The 16134-nt window shown below is 41.2% G+C and overlaps 1 protein-coding gene across 5 annotated transcripts in view; it reads left to right on the top strand.

Annotated features, from left to right (window-relative positions):
- Nucleotides 1–16134, top strand: part of eps15l1a (epidermal growth factor receptor pathway substrate 15-like 1a) — a 61135-nt gene that overhangs the window by 20968 nt on the left and 24033 nt on the right. For 4 of the 5 annotated variants that reach the window (XM_086088410.1, XM_086088407.1, XM_086088408.1 and 1 more), the window contains 7 exons: nt 2116–2188; nt 2272–2433; nt 2872–3069; nt 6086–6271; nt 6877–6982; nt 7097–7147; nt 11837–11973. In XM_086088410.1, coding sequence (XP_085944536.1) covers nt 2116–2188; nt 2272–2433; nt 2872–3069; nt 6086–6271; nt 6877–6982; nt 7097–7147; nt 11837–11973 — 913 coding nt within the window. The remainder of the gene's footprint in view (nt 1–2115; nt 2189–2271; nt 2434–2871; nt 3070–6085; nt 6272–6876; nt 6983–7096; nt 7148–11836; nt 11974–16134) is intronic. The other variant, XM_086088409.1, reaches the window with a different exon arrangement.

Raw genomic sequence — 16134 nt, 5'->3', positions numbered from 1 at the left:
GCCGCCCCCACCCCGACCAACCGGCAGCCCCCCAACCCCCGACCCCCAGCCCCCGGGGACCACCCGCACCCAGGCACCGGTGCCGAAGAGGGGCCGGACAGCGGAGCGGAGAGGGCAGCCGCGCCCACCCCACCCCCCGCCGTGTGGAAGGACGGAACACCGGGGGCAGAAGGGGGAGATGGGGGCACCGGAGGGCGGCCGACACCCCCGAACCCCAGGCCCAGCGGGGGAAGGCCCCGGTCGTCACCCCAAGTAGCCACTTGTTGATATACTGTCATTGTGTGTCAAGTTGTTTTTCATCAAAAAGATGAGAGAAAATTTTATGTGAAATAGTTTTAGATCCGAAATGTTCAACATTATCTGCTGACAAAAAAATATACCGGGGTAAAATGATTGTCCGGACGAAAACTAGACTAAAACGTTGACAGTATTTGTTGACTAAAACTAGATGAATAAAATAGTTTTCTTGGGCTAAAATAAAGAATAAAATGCTAGATTTATAGTTGACTAAAAATAATAAATAAATAAATAATAACAGAATGAGGTTGACTAACTGTAATAAAAACTAACAAGGATGACTGAAATTGGACTAAAACTGAGACTAAATTTTAAAATGGTGACTAAAATTAACACTAGTTGGCAGGCTTCATGTTCTGGAAAAACAACTGCACAAGAAACAAAGATAACATCAATTATTAATTTATATATTTACTGTACTTTGTACCATATGTTGTTCATTGCACTGAACTTTGCTTCACACTTTGTTTTGTTTTAAAAATATATATATATTAATGTATGTGTATTAATTATACTTCAGTAATTGTCATATGTTATACCTTTATTATTTACTATTCCTCTGTGGCTCATTTGTTTTAAATTTTACATTTTTGTTATTTGTCAAGCTTTATATATTGAAAAGTAATTGTTAAATTGAATTTAAAAAAATACTATTAAATAAACAACGAATATTTATTACCACCCAAATAAATAAATAAAGTTTGGGGGGAAAAAAGAGTAAAAGTACAGAAAATTGGTACTGTTGAGTACCGGTATCGATTTCCAGGTACCGAGAATTGGACAAGAACTGGTTCAAATGTGAAAGGTACCCATCCCTATTTGAGGTACTATATATTTAGTGCAAACTACCCCAACAACTCTCTTGCGCATTCTCTGCTATTGAGTGCCACTGCTACCTAAAGTAGTAGACGTGCAATTACATGTTATTGTAGTAGACATTAAAAAAAACATATCCCCTGAGGTAAGTGTATGTCTACCACGGTTGGAGGTGATTGGATAAAAACCGTGGAGCACTTTTAGTTTTTTTGTTTAATATATTTGACCTTGGTTTTTCCTTGAACTTTGAACTTGATCTTGACTTTGACTTGTTAAAAGCAGTGGAACAAAATTACCTACGTGGGAAGTATCAAGTGCTTATTTAAAGTGTGAGTGTGAAACAACGTGCTAGTATTCAATTTAGAGCTTAGTGCTACCTAGAATGTTGTGGTACAATGTGATATTATAAGGGGTGAAAGTGGTCCGGAACGGTTCTACGGTCCCGAAAATATGACGGCAACTGTCAAAACCCCATTTTAAATAACCTGCCAGGCTGCCACACAAGAAGAAAACAATCCACTAACGTCAGATTTACATACACAACAAAAGCAGGGGGAGCGTTTAGGCGGTGTGATTGCTTATAGACAATTTAGTGCGACGGGCGCGTGCGTAGGGCATCGCGGAGGAGGCGTTTGGAGCGGTGGGAGATCTGTTGTCACCTGGAGCACAACAACACGGGCAGCCACTTTCCCCCGTAAAAAATTCCATCCCCTCCCGTGGGTACAACATAACTGTGTTTTTGTTATGTTATTTTGCACATCATCATTGAAAAAATAATTCTCACGTATGCCTTGTTACAGTAAGTGTAATGCAGTAGCCTAATGCACGTGTAAGAGCAGTTGTGTTTTCTTGTGTGTTATAGGTATAACTGTGCCATAAGCAGTTTTCTTTGCATTTCGGTAGTTTGAGGTGGTTGTCCAGTGTCTTCCACGATGTGCCCACAGAGGGGGTGCTTGTTTTGTTGCTGTTTTAGTTTTATGTACATTTGTTTGTGTGCGTAAGGGAGAAGTACACTCTGGAGCAGGACATCAGGGAGGCGGAAGAAGCCATCAGGCACAAGAATGCAGAGTTGCAGGTAAGCTCGCCTTTCACACACCTTCTCCACATCGTTGACTGTTGGAGCAGCATGGTTTAATCATGGTAGTCTTGTGGTTTCAGGAGATGCAGAATGACCTGGACCGAGAGGCGGCCTGCCTGCAAGAGCTGGAGGCGCAGAAGCAGGATGCCCAGGACCGCTTGGAGGAGATGGACCAGCAGAAGCACAAGCTGGAAGACATGCTGAACGAGGTCCGCATCAAATGTCAGGAGGAGTCTCAGATGGTGAGCAGGCAACCAACTGATCGATCATTAGAATGTTTAGTTAGTCCTCAAACAATTAACAACTAAAAATTATTTACAATAAAATGTTGTAAGTTCATACCTGCATGATTGTTTGTTTTTTGTAAAACAAGTTTGAAATAAGATATCCACTTAGTTTCACTTCACGATTGTGTGCTACTTTAACTTTCATATAAAATTTCAATGAAATGTATTTGTTTGTGGTCGTACTGTGACAAAATGTTGAAAAACTCAAGGGGTATGAATACTTTTGCAAGGCGCTGTGTGGGTAGTTATGTTTAATTGATTCCAAGGGGTCCTTGGGAAAATTTCTCCCCTGTAAGTAGTACATGGACCCCAACATTTGAGAATCCCTAGTTTAGATACTAAAACTTTGGAAAACCTGCATTTCCCCACCTAATCTTGTGGTGGTTCTGGCAGATCTCGACGCTGCAGAGTCAAATCCACTCTCAGGAGTCGGACCTGCAAAATCAGGAGGAGGAGCTGAGTCGGGCTAAGGCCGACCTGGGCCGGCTGCAGCAGGAAGAGGACCAACTGGAGCAGAGTCTGGCCGCCGGCAAGATCCAGCTGGAGACCATCATCAAGTCTCTGAAGGCCACGCAGGATGAGATCAACCAGGTGAACTGTAATTCCTCTCCATTGCCAGGAGAGGGTGGTCTCCACTTGGTAAACACCTTTAAAAATGTTTCTAAGTCTGGAATGACACCCATTTGATCCAAATTGTATAATTCAACCCATCAAATGAAAAATATATTTTATTTTTTATTTTTTTTAAATGAGTGGCCAAAAGTGGCCGCAAAGTGGCTAAAAGAAACAGTTTGATGTCAACACTTTATTAATGTTATATTCTAAGAGCAAAATCAGACAAACATCTCCACCCTTGGGATTAGGGTTGAACAAATGATCATTTTTGCATACAAATCGTGATCTCAGACACATCGTGATCTACAAAGCTTTTTTTTTTGTTTTGTTTTTTGGTTTTTTTTTACAATGCGCCTCTTATCCTCCCAAGTTCTCAAATCAGAAGCGCCATGATACTTGTAGACAGGTCACACTAACGAATCAGGTCTGAGCTGGTTAAAATAAAGAAATGAAACTACCCAATCAGAGGCAGAGTAGGGCGTGTCTTGTTGAAATAGCGCGAAGACAAATCCAGATATACGACCTGCACATCTTCAATGGTGGAAGAACACAGCTTTACTGGAAACAAATTGTGAAAAACAAATGGCGCTGGGCATAGCTTGATGTAAAAGGGGGTGATCGCTCAACTACTGTCAGCCGCTAACGACTACCACTAAGTCCATAAGTCTACAGTACACTTTTGACAAGACGTCTGGCTAGAACCGTGTTAGAGCGGAGAGCAACCAGCAACCGTATGAACAGCAAATAAGTATTACAATTAATAACTAGAGATAAGGGCAACAGCTACATTGTAAGCATACGGCCAAAAACCAGAAAGTGTTGACGGTTGATACGGTATCCCGGTTTGTCTAAAAATAGCAACGTGTCACTTTCAATGCCGTCATTAAAAAAAGAAAAATAAACTGCAGTGGATAAGGATCTAATATGATGTTAATCATAATTTTTTGATGGCACTTACACATTTGTAGTTGTATTTTCAAATTAGTAATACTATAACAATTAGTATTACTATAACAATTTAAAATTAATAATAAGCTTCTATTAGTTATGTGACAAACACTCTAAATTGTCCCAAGGTGTGATTGTGAGTGTAGATGGTTATTTGTGTGCCTTGCGATTGGCTGACAACCAGTTAAGGGAGTACCCCGCCTACTGCCCAAAGCGGCTGGGATAGGCTCCAGCACCACCGCGACCCTTGTGAGGAATAAGCAGTTAAGAAAATGGATGGATGGATATTATAGTTTAATCCAAGAGTCATATGACCTCCATAAGCGTGCCACAGAGCGCTATTTATACCAAAAAACAGGAAGTTCCTCGGTTTCGTCCATGGACACGTCAACCCGAGACGGCAGTACGTAGGTGAGCGTTTAGTCTCTGTGTGTGCGCATGTGTATGTTTGTTGCATAGCTGTCTAGTGCCCACCCTCAACACACCTCGACACAATGGGGGAACTCAAGAGTCCAGCCAGCCAGAAACAGTTTGTGGATGTGTGCGAGTCTGCGGGGAAACAGTTTAAACGGAGCTTGGCTCCGCAGCGTAAAAGGAGCACATGGCGTGCGCTCACCTCAGCTACACACTTCAGCTGCACACTTCAGCCAAAGACAGCACGCACCAGTCAAGGAGTGACAGACATTCAACGGCGCTCTGTCACACAAAAGAGGACACATGCAACCAGAACACACACCGAACAGATCTGTGATCATTAACCACTAGGCAGATTGCCGGTGGTCAGTGCAAAATACAATATAAGTCTTTAAATTAGTGACTGTATTACCGTGCACCCCGGTGAAATGAGGAGACAGTAAACCGGTGTAAAAATTTGAATACCGCCCAATAAAGTAAATAATAATGCATCGGATTTATATAGCGCTTTTCTAGACACTCAAAGACGCTTTACAATGGAATGGATACATTATTCATGCACTCACACATTCACACTACGGTGGCAGTAAGCTACTTAAGTAGCCACAGCTGCCATGGGGCAGGCTGACGGAAGCAAGGCTGCCAGTGTACGGCCCCTCCGACCACCACCAAACATTCGCACCTTCCATACACCAGTGTGAGTAGCACTGAAGGCAATGTATGTGAAGTGCCTTGCCCAAGGACACAACGACACATGATTTGGGGAGAGCGGGGATCGAACAGCCGACCTTCTGCTTACTGAATTGACCGTCTCTCCATCCTGATCCACGGCCGCCACAATCCTAATGTACACAATAATAGACCTCAAAATGAACTTAAAAAAATATATATTTTAGCTTTGCTTAGGGAGTCTTCTCGTCACTGGCAATGAAAGTGTTCAATAGATTTCATTGCCTAAAAGAAAAAGACATGTTTACATGAAAATGCTAAATTAATCAAATGAATCAGAGAAATATAATACTGTGTGACCCTTTTAACAGAAAATATTTACCCTTCACATTTATATAGCCTATTCATTAGTACTTTCATTATGTTTTTTACACTTTTTGACTCACCGTTACTGTCAAGGGATTCACTTTATACCATGATCTGAATGTCATCCAAAAATATTTTTACGTACAGTATTACACATACAGTAATTGCATATTAATACATGTATGACTGCAAGCAGTAAATCTTTCTTTATTGAACCATTTTAAAAACCTCAAATCTTTTGTGTCCTTGCATTCGAGTAATAGCTTTAGCTATGTTTTGATGGTATTATGTAATTTTTTTTCATGATTGTAAATGTTAGTGCACATAGTGTATATTGCACTGAAGCTTGATTTAAAAGAAAATTATTAATTGAATCGAAATCAAAATATCTGTTGGGAAAATCGCAATGAGATCTTTTCCCAAATGTTTTCCAGCCCTACTTGGGAAGTTTCATTACATTTGTGTTAACGCACCTAAAATTTTTCCAAAATCGGAGGTGAGGTTGACACAAATGTGCAGCATTTTGTCCATTGGGTTAAGTGAAATTGGATGATTTTAGTGGCATAGTGGTTATGACCTTGCATATGTTCTGTAGGCACGCAGTAAGCTGTCCCAGATCCAGGACAGCCAGCAGGAAGTGTCCAAAAGCATTGAGCAGTACAACAGCACCCTGAACGGAACCCATGGAGGAAGCATGACCAACCTGGCCGACATGAGTGAGGGCTTCAGTGACAGAGAAAATGGAGCTTTCCCCTCCATTGGGACGGCCTCGCAGCCGGAGGTGGTAAAAGTACTCACCCTCTCTGTTTGAAAACTCTATGAAGACAATTCATTTGTTTCTAATTTCATTCTACATATTTGAAGATAAGTGCTGACAACGTGAAAAGACTGACAACAATGTTGTACTAATTTGTGACCGCCAGCATGCGGACTCGGGCTTCACATTGGCATGGCCACTTAAAAGCGCTAAGTTAAGGTCTCCAAATAATAAAATTAGTTGTCGATTAATTTGATCATTGATTAATTCATTAATGGTTACATTGCTATAGTTTACCAAGTACATGAAAGAAAGGTGACCAATCATTTGATGTTGATTTTTCAGGCTTCTAATTGGCCAATATGTGCTTGAGAGCCAAGAGATGTTTAATGTGGATGATTTTGTTTAAAGCCTGTAATGTGTGGATTTAGATTAAAAAATACCTTGGAGCTACGATAATGTACCTTTTTTAAAATGCTTCTTTAGTTTTGGATAGTGCTTAAGATGATGGTGATGGTGCAAGATTCTTCACTTAAAGTTGTAACTGAAATAAAGAATACATTTTATTGGAAAATTAGAATACCTTGTTGTAAAATAACAGTCTTGGTCATTTTTCTGGCATCTTGCAGGAGGATCCTTTCAAAGTGAAGCCATCAGTGTTCAGCAGTCAGCCTCTCGAGATTCATGCTGACCCCTTCCACTCGGAGGACCCCTTCAGGACGGACCCTTTCAAAGGTGCTTGTCACCCTCGGCTCACTCTCCTGCTATTGTTCTTCTTGTTGGCATCGTTTGCTTCATTCCCCTCTTGTGTTTCAAGATTTTTGTGTTGCTATCTTCCTCCTCCTTCAGGAGACCCTTTCCAAAACGACCCCTTTGCAAAGCCGCCAGCAGCCTCTGCAGGTACTCACTTTCACACCTTCATTCTTTGCTTTAACTCTTTTCCTGCCGTCAACGGTAATTACCATTAACGGAAATCCCAATGAGTACCGCCATCAACGTTAACTACTACATCAACTACAGGTAGTCCTCTAGTTACAAACATCCGATTTACAAACATTCGCAGATATGAACAAAGGCTGACTCTATCTATGTCTATAAAAGCTGTATTTTGCGTGCAAGTTAATATTTAAGTGCGCGCCACATCATACATTATGGTACAGTACTGTACTGTAGTTCCCCTCTCCGTCACAACCCCGCCGAGCAGCACCGTGCCATTTGCGCAATTCAACTACCTCTCTGTCTGGTGATGAACGGCACAGCCTGGAGCCACGGCTAGTGGCCACGGCGCACGCACTATTCATGCACCCAATACTGGCGCTAAAAGCCGCCCTCAGACGTCTTCTTTATTGGCGTAGTATCAAAACGTAGAATATCTCTTCAGTTTTGAAATTACTTGAATCTGACTTGGTGGTCGCCATCTTGACTCGTCAAACGTGCCAATCACAATCGTTTGTACTTCACGGACAGTTGGAAAACATACTTTCCTGAGAACGTTTGACTAAACAATGCTTTCCACTTCAGCAGCCTCACATGAACTCAACTCAATAACTCCTCCTGCACCATCTATGTACAGTAGTACACAATATTCTGTTTACCTTGAAAGATCAGTGAAAATGCTTGAAATCGGCTGGAACTCTAGGGGTTGTAAAAGAGTTTATCACATTTATCAAGATAACTGCACTTTAAGGTTTGTTTTCTGATGACTAAAATTGGGACTGCAACTATTGAATCTTTTTTCTATCGGTTATTTTTTCAGATTATCCCATCGATTAATCAAGTAATCAATTTTTGATTGATTTTTAAACAAAAAAATGTTTGGTGTAGGTATTATTGTTGTTCAATTGGGGTTGCCATCCTCACTTCCCACGCTATAATATCTGTGACTTTGAGTGGGTGTGTGGTTTTAAAAGACAGGTCCTGGAAGCAGAGATTATAATGTATTGGCTTCTGGTAGCCGATACATGAATGCATGATGTGACATGGTAGCCAGAAGAGAAAAAAAATCTAGCGAATGTACAAAAAGGAGCTGATGAGCATTCAGTAACATTTCATACACATATTGTCATACCTTGCAGTAGAAGGATGCAGGATGAGCATTAGTGGCTCATTTGCATGAGAAACCCAAAACAGACCGCGGTAAACAGGGCTGTTGAGGTAATACTGTAATTCTTCATCATCTGGACAACTTTGCTAATGTGGGTAAAATGTCAAGCATGTGGTGCTGCTTATGGTCCTTGGGTCACACACGTGTGAAACCTCAGGCCCACTTCCTCCTCCTCCTCCTCCTCCTCCTCCATCATTTTGGTGTAGTTTCACTTCACTACGCTCTCGAAGGAGAATTGCGATCAAAACGAGTTCACACAGCAGTGAAGGAAGGTGCTGCCGAAACTGTGACTTGTGCTTTACTTGAACTTGTGTTTTTGCTATAAGTCACTCACTGTCTTCCTGCTTACTTCTTTGGCGCAATTTCCGTTGCATAGCGTCGACACCATTACTATGTGGTGGTCCTGTATCTATTACTCGTGTGGCCACTAAACCACTGCTGCTCGCTGACTTTCACAACATTTTTAACATTTGAGGATATGCTGCTAGAAACAACAGAAATCAACAACCATGATGTTTGTGTAGTTAGTATTTTACATCACATCACATCATCACCATTATTGGGTGTTAGCGTGTGTCTGTCTCCAATTAAAATAGCATGTGTTTTTATAAACAAAGTCTCAAATGAAGCTGACAAGTTTTTAAGACAACTGTTATATTTTTTAACCATATTTGCAGTCTCCAATAAAGCTAACACACCTTTTTCTAAACATTTTACAGACTATTTTATGATGTTAAAATGCATATTTTCATAAACAGTAAAGTCATATTTATACATGTTTTTATAGACAATTTGATGAAGTTAACACGTATTTTTATAAGCAAGGCTCCAATGAAGCATCATACAGACTTTAAAGGCATCAAGTTAACATAACTGTTGTTATAAACATTGTTGAATTCTCAAATAAAGTTAACAGGATTGACAATTTTGTGAAGATAACATACAGGTTTTTATCAACCCTGAAGTTAACTATGCCTGTGTCCAAATTTACAAGGCTGGGTCCTCCGAAGGCCGAATTTGTCGGCTGTGTGACGTCACTTCCCGGCGAGACTCGACAGCACGCATGGATTTACATATGAATGGATTGTCAATACTGCTTGTCGGTAGTGCATTAATAATTAATTAATGGAATTGGCTCAAAGTGAATGAACTAAAGACAATTTCATAAAGGGATACTTGGTTGGTTTAATTTGTTTTGTTTATTTAGCATAATTTAAAAACAGTGCAAGGAGGGAATGAAGCCGAAATGGCTGAACAATATCCCACTCCACACTCAAAAGGTCATATCAAATTAAAATATTCCTACATGGACAATAAAATCTATGAAGACAGGAGAACAAAATGAATTGAATTAAGTAGGGAAAGAAGAAGAATATAAGTACAAATAGTAAAAGCAGATTTGAGATGTCTTTGTAAATGGAAAAACAGGGACATGTAAAATAATTATGAACACTAACTTTTTAAAAACATTGTAAGAGGATAGGATATATTCCTCAAAACGTTTCCAAGTCATTCCAAAATTTAGAACCTCTATACTTGACTCATTGAGCCATTTTCAACAGTAAGAAGATAATATTTTAACTATAATTAATGTGATCATTCTTCATCATTTTTACAAACAATTAATACCTTTAAAAACTAACTTTGGCAGTTGCTGTTGACTGAAGATGACATCACCTGTGCTGAGGAAACAGGTAACAACCAATCATGGCTCAGTTTGCTGACCAAACCCAGAAAACAGGTGGGCTGTGATTGGTTGTTAGCTATTTCCTCAGCACAGGTGATGTCATCTTCAGTCAACAGCAAGTGAAAAAAAAAAGATAACTTCATAATTTTTCATGTTCAATTAATACCTTTAAAGGCATCAAAGGTATTATTTGTACATACAAAATAATGAAGTTCAAATAATACCTTTAAAGGTATAAAGGGTATTATTTGTACATAAAAAAATAATGAAGTTATCAAATTAATTCTGGACAAAATATTAACTTTTTACTGCTGAAAATGACTAAATAAGTCAAGTCTCCCTATAAAGTTAACGTTTGTTTGTTTGTTTGTAACATTAGAGAAATGTTTGTTTGTAACATTAGAGAAACTAATGACGTTAGCATGGATGACTTTAGATGGTGTCCTCCATAATTATTGGATGTGTTCAAAGCCTTCAAATGAATTAAATTTTTACAGCAGAAGCATACTCTCAATACTGAAAATCATCCCCAGACCTCAACCCCTTTTGAAAACTTGTGGAGCGAGCGGAAGAGGAAAGTGTAGAGGAGAGGACCCAGGTCGCTGGATAATTTAGAGACTTGTGTTCTCCAATCTTGTGAAACATTATAGGAGAAGATAAGGTGTTGTTTTGTTCTATGTGCCCTCACTAGTGTAAACATGGAATTCTGATTAGTATTGTGGTTGTGGAATATGAATTAAGTAGCAAAATCCACCCGTTTGTATCCACCTCAGGGGGCGTCCATTTTGGCACATGATGTCAACCTAAAATGACATCACAGTGCCTAAAGGGTCAGGTCGTCGTTAGGCCTATTTTAGGGAGACTATAGAAATTCTGTGTATAACTGATGCCAATTGTTTTGAAGTTATATACCATGAGTTTACCGGCCCGGCCCACTTGGTAATATATTTCCCTCCATATGGCCCCTGAGCTAATGAGTTTGACACCGTACTGAGTCACAACAGAATGGTGGACTGATTTGCCACCCTTAAAAACAGACAACATTCTTTGCTACTTCCACACACCAGGTAGCTGGCAACTGCAGTTGTTAATTTGGTTTTGCTTACATTATTAACTCTTCAAAGGGAAACTTTTCTCTTTTGGTAATTGAAAATGATGGGCTTGGCTTACTTTGTCACAACACGGGGACATTTGTTCGCATACAGTTTTGCATGCACTGTGACAACTTTTTGTGTGGTTAATGCTGTACACATTCTTCCTGTGTTTGTGTAATGTATTGAAAACTACTACTACTACTGAAATAACACTACAAATCTAATGCTGACTTTAAATTTTTACACAATATTATCAGTCTTTGTTAGCTGCTTGTGAAACTTTGTGCCTGCGCGCTGCACTTGCTCACATCCAGTGCATCCCCAGTGGGATTTTTTTCGTAGTAAATAAATGCACTTGAATTAAAGAATCATGGATTTTTCTCTTTAAAAAAAAGTCCTATATCATGTAGAAAAATATGAATTTCTTAGAAGCTAAAGAACACATCTTTATCAAGGGTACTAATAATTATGAAGGGCAGTGTAATTTAGACAATTTTATTAAGTTTCCGAACAGATTTTTATGAAAATTATGAAAGTCTGCAATAAAGTTAACATTTGCATTTTCAAAGTACTGTAATATTAAAAACAATTTAATGTTGCTAACATTTTACAAACCTTCTCGTAAAGGGGCAACTTTGCCAAGCACTCAACATTTCCCAATCGTGCCCCCCCAAAAAGTCTTGTGGCATTATTTGGCATTGCAGATCCATTTGGTGGCGACCCATTCAAAGAGACGGACCCATTCAAGGCTTCATCTGAAGATTTCTTCAAGAAGACTGCAAAGCTGGACCCCTTCGCTACGGCGGACCCCTTCAGCAAGAGCGCCACGTTACCCTCTAAGGTGACACATTTAGTCACAGTTTCATCACATTAATAGTTTGATAGGTTAAAGGGATGATTTAATAGCTTGTTTACAAACGTAGTTGTGTGTCTTGTCTTTGTCCACACATAAAGTGTCAAATTAAACAACCAGATAAAGCTTTTGCATTCGAAGTTTTTCTGAGAAAGTGTGAGCGAAACATTAGGAATTTCGCCAACTATATCGTAACAATTGCAAAACTTAACTCAACTTGATTTATTTAAAGAGCACTTTTAAAGCGCTTTAACATTACTCAAAAGAACCATCCCCACACCGAGTTTTTCCACCCATGACTTGGCAGCTACTCTGAGTGAAGATCCACCGAGCACTGTAGTTCTCATTCTCACGGTATTTGTGTGTTCACAAACGCTGGAGAATACATCTTGTACCGAGCCCGTTGATTTTCAGTCGGATCGGTGAAAATCAATCACAGAACGACATTGTGTTTGGATATGCAGCTGTGATGAAACCAGGAAGCGCCGATGCCGGGGAAAACAAACAAACAAACCTAACATGCATGAATGGACGCTGCAATATATTCTGTTCTTCCTTGTTGAATGATGAACAGCGAGAGGTGCTTCGTGCATTTTTAGCTGGTAAAGATGTTCATGCTTTTTTTCTCCCCCCTTCCATGCCTATGACGAGACCGAAGACAACATTTTCATCCATGGCCATGATTGGTCAAAAGTTACAAACGTGCACAAGATGCCGCATCGTTGAATCAGCTCAAAGTATTGTACAGAATGCCCCACCTTTCCCGAGCAAATCATCATGGAGCAGTCCCAGATTGATATTGAAGAGAACTCCCTTGAGTGAATCACAATATCAATCTGGCTATTGCCAGATTGTTATTGTGATGTGTGCACCTTGTGTAGCGGCAAACAAAACTTGCCCGACACAAATCAGCATTCAGGAGAGCAGACCTATAGAATCACTCCGGAACATTTGTATTATGTATTATGTTATGCTTGCTTTCTTTCATGTACCTTCCAGCTCCGCGTTCATTCCGTCTCCTTACAACTGGGGACCCAGAACATTTTAATAAATGCCACCATGACTGAAGAAGCACACCTGATCCATGCAGTCGCTGTGAGGCTAGCAACGTTTTCCACACAGCAGACGCTTTCCTGGTTCTGCCGCACCAAAATACTGTTTTGCATGTGCAAAGTAACCGACAAACGGATGAAGGCAGATTACATGCTGGAATCCATTCCTGAGGCAGTCTTCCCTCTGGTTTTGGCATGGCCCGATGACCAGCCTGACAAGATCAAATATGATGATTTATAGGCATGCCTCCTGGGAGAGTTCACGCTTAAGACAAGCATCTAGCCCACCACGCAGGGAACAAAATGCCAGCATTCACTACCGGCTACCAACAAATAGATGCAAGTTGACTTAATGTGCGAGATGACCAAACTCGTCAAGTGGGCCAACAACCTGATCAATGCCGCAAGCGCCTCACAAAAACTCACCCTGTTCTTCGCTGTTGTTTAACAAGCTTCCTCAGACATCTCCGCTATCCGATGTGGATCGCCGCAAAATAAACAGGCCCGCGGACAGCTGCTGCCGTCTGGTAATTGTTTCTACCACGTGAAATACAACGCTTCCGCTCGCAACTAATCATCCTGCTCCAGGTGGTCAAAAACCTGGTAGACTGGTCATCGACGGGCCAGCCGATGGCCGGCAACACAACTATACACTCGACTGCTATTCCACCGCATGGTGGGTTGTTCTACCATTCTGACACCCTGTCTCAACGCAAGTTTCTTGTTGACACAAGCGCGACCTGGTCGATTTACCCCTCAGGACCAGACGAAAAACCCCAGCCCAATACCAATGACTCCAACCATGTAAAACTCATTGTCGCCAACGGGACCAACATCACCACGTACGGTTCATGCACAATTCCAATCATTGCTGACAAACAGACGTTGCTCCTAAGAGCAGACTTCCTCACCCACTGCAGTCTACTGGTTGATGTCGCCAACCACTGACTACTCAACATCGACACCTTCACTTCAGAGCTCTGGATACAGACAAATGATGGGCATCAAGCTTCATCATACGACCCCCTGGCCAAAATGATCTCATTGTACACTAAAGGCCGCCCTGATAACTCACTGCACCGGACATGCCTGGAAGGCCCAACTACCATGGTTCCTCCTCGGCGTGCGGACAACTCTGAAAGAAGGGCTCAACATTTCACTTGCTGAGATGGTTTTTGAGACCATCGCCGTTACAGGAGAATTCTTCCCTACCTGCCCTGAGCGCCCCCGCTAACCAGCCTCGTCGACCTCTGACGTATTGTCGGGAAGGACCGCCCTGTGGTCAAGACGCACAGCAACAACCATCCTGCACGGGTACCCAAGACACTGTGAACATGAACACATGTTTTTGTAAAGATCGACCCCCAGAGATCGCCGCTCACAAGAACGTACCATGGCCCTTACATTGTTGCGAGCCGAGAAAGCATATTGCATCAACATGAATATGACTTGACTTGAACCGCCGGAGCGACTGGGTATCCAGCGACCGCTTGAAACCCGCCTACATAGAGGACGATTGACCAGTTCCACCTACCACGACTCACGCTGGATGCCCCCCCGTCCGTTCCCCCGATTGTCTGACCAAACTACCATAGACACTGTCGGCCAAAGACTCTCAAGGGAGTACTTGTAGTGGCAAACAAAACCTTCCCGACATAAATCAGCAAATATGAGAGCCGACCAATAGAATCACTCCGGATCATCTTATGTTTGTTTTCTCTTTCATGTCTACTTTCTTTTTTACGTCTGCTCTTGGTATCGCTATTGGTGACTCATTTTAAGGTATCGGTACTCGTGGCGGTGGCCAATACCAGTATCGGCCGCCCTCTCTTCAACATGAAAAAGCTGTCCTGCCATTGGTTCAGAGAATTCAAGGGCCAATAGGATATCTTAGCTCGGCATGCAGTGAACATGTCACACATCTGTGAATGTCGTGCATGAGAGCAAGACACAAAATGCTTCATCCAAAGTCCTATATTAGCGTCAGAATTAATAGTATCGGCATGTTACTTGTTAGTACTCACCGATACCCAGGGTTGGGAGGGTTACTTTTAAAATGTAATCCGTTAGTTACAAGTTACCTGCTAAAAAATGTAGTTAGTAACGTAATCCAAGTACCAAAATATTAAAGTCCAATATTGAGTATGCTCATGAAGACAAAATAAAAATAAATATCACCACAATATATATATTCTATACAATCTGCCCCTGCTATTTGCGGGTGATAGGGACCCTACAAATAGTAAAAATCCTTGTGTAATTAAAAAGCATGTAGGCTATTGATTGATTGATTGATTGAAGGCCATATGCTGTTTTCGAACTGTCACTGAAAGCAACTACACCTCACACAGTTTGATAGATAGATAGATAGATAGATAGATAGATAGATCCAATGAAGATGATGATGCGTGACATCAACTGCAAAGTGAACTTTTATCCCAGTCACAAGTTTAGCCGTGTATATGTTGTGCATGATGTTTAAACAGTGAATTGGTGGGAGGAAGATTTGTTTGGAAGGTGTAAACTCACATTATGGTTGTAGGCTAGCGGGCTAGCTAGCAAGAAGCTACAGCGCATAGCATGCCGCTGGACTCTTAGCTCTAACTTTCGCTCTGAGTAAGTTCCAGTGAATACCGGTTGCTATTTCCTCCTCCCGTCCGTGAGCTTTTTCAAACTGCCCACGTTTGGAGGACACGACTAGTCATTTCGTTCGTTCCCACCTCCCCAACATGTAGCAACGGTACCACTCACGCAGGCGTGCACGCGCTCTCTCTCGCTCTGTCCTCTCTCTCTCTCTCGCCCTCTTTCGCACTCTCTCAATGTAGAAATTGTAATCCCTTGAAGTAATCCCCATTTTTAATATACCTGTAATCTGATAACATGTTTTTTCCTGTAACTGTAATGGAATACAGTTTAAAAAAAAATTGTAATCTGATTACGTAACGGTGGTACATGTATTCCGTTACTCCTCAAGCCTGCCTATACCACTGTTTTAATGCAGTATCGCGGCCTCTGCCTAACCCTAACCCTCGGTATCGGAACAACACTATTTATAATTCTACACATTTGAAGACATGTTGATTGATTAACGTCAGAA

Source organism: Leptonotus elevatus, chromosome 11 (assembly GCF_054856555.1).
Source record: "Leptonotus elevatus isolate MCC_2025b chromosome 11, RoL_Lele_1.0, whole genome shotgun sequence".
In the NCBI taxonomy this organism is placed as follows: domain Eukaryota; kingdom Metazoa; phylum Chordata; class Actinopteri; order Syngnathiformes; family Syngnathidae; genus Leptonotus; species Leptonotus elevatus.
This window is presented reverse-complemented; position numbering and strand designations above follow the sequence as displayed.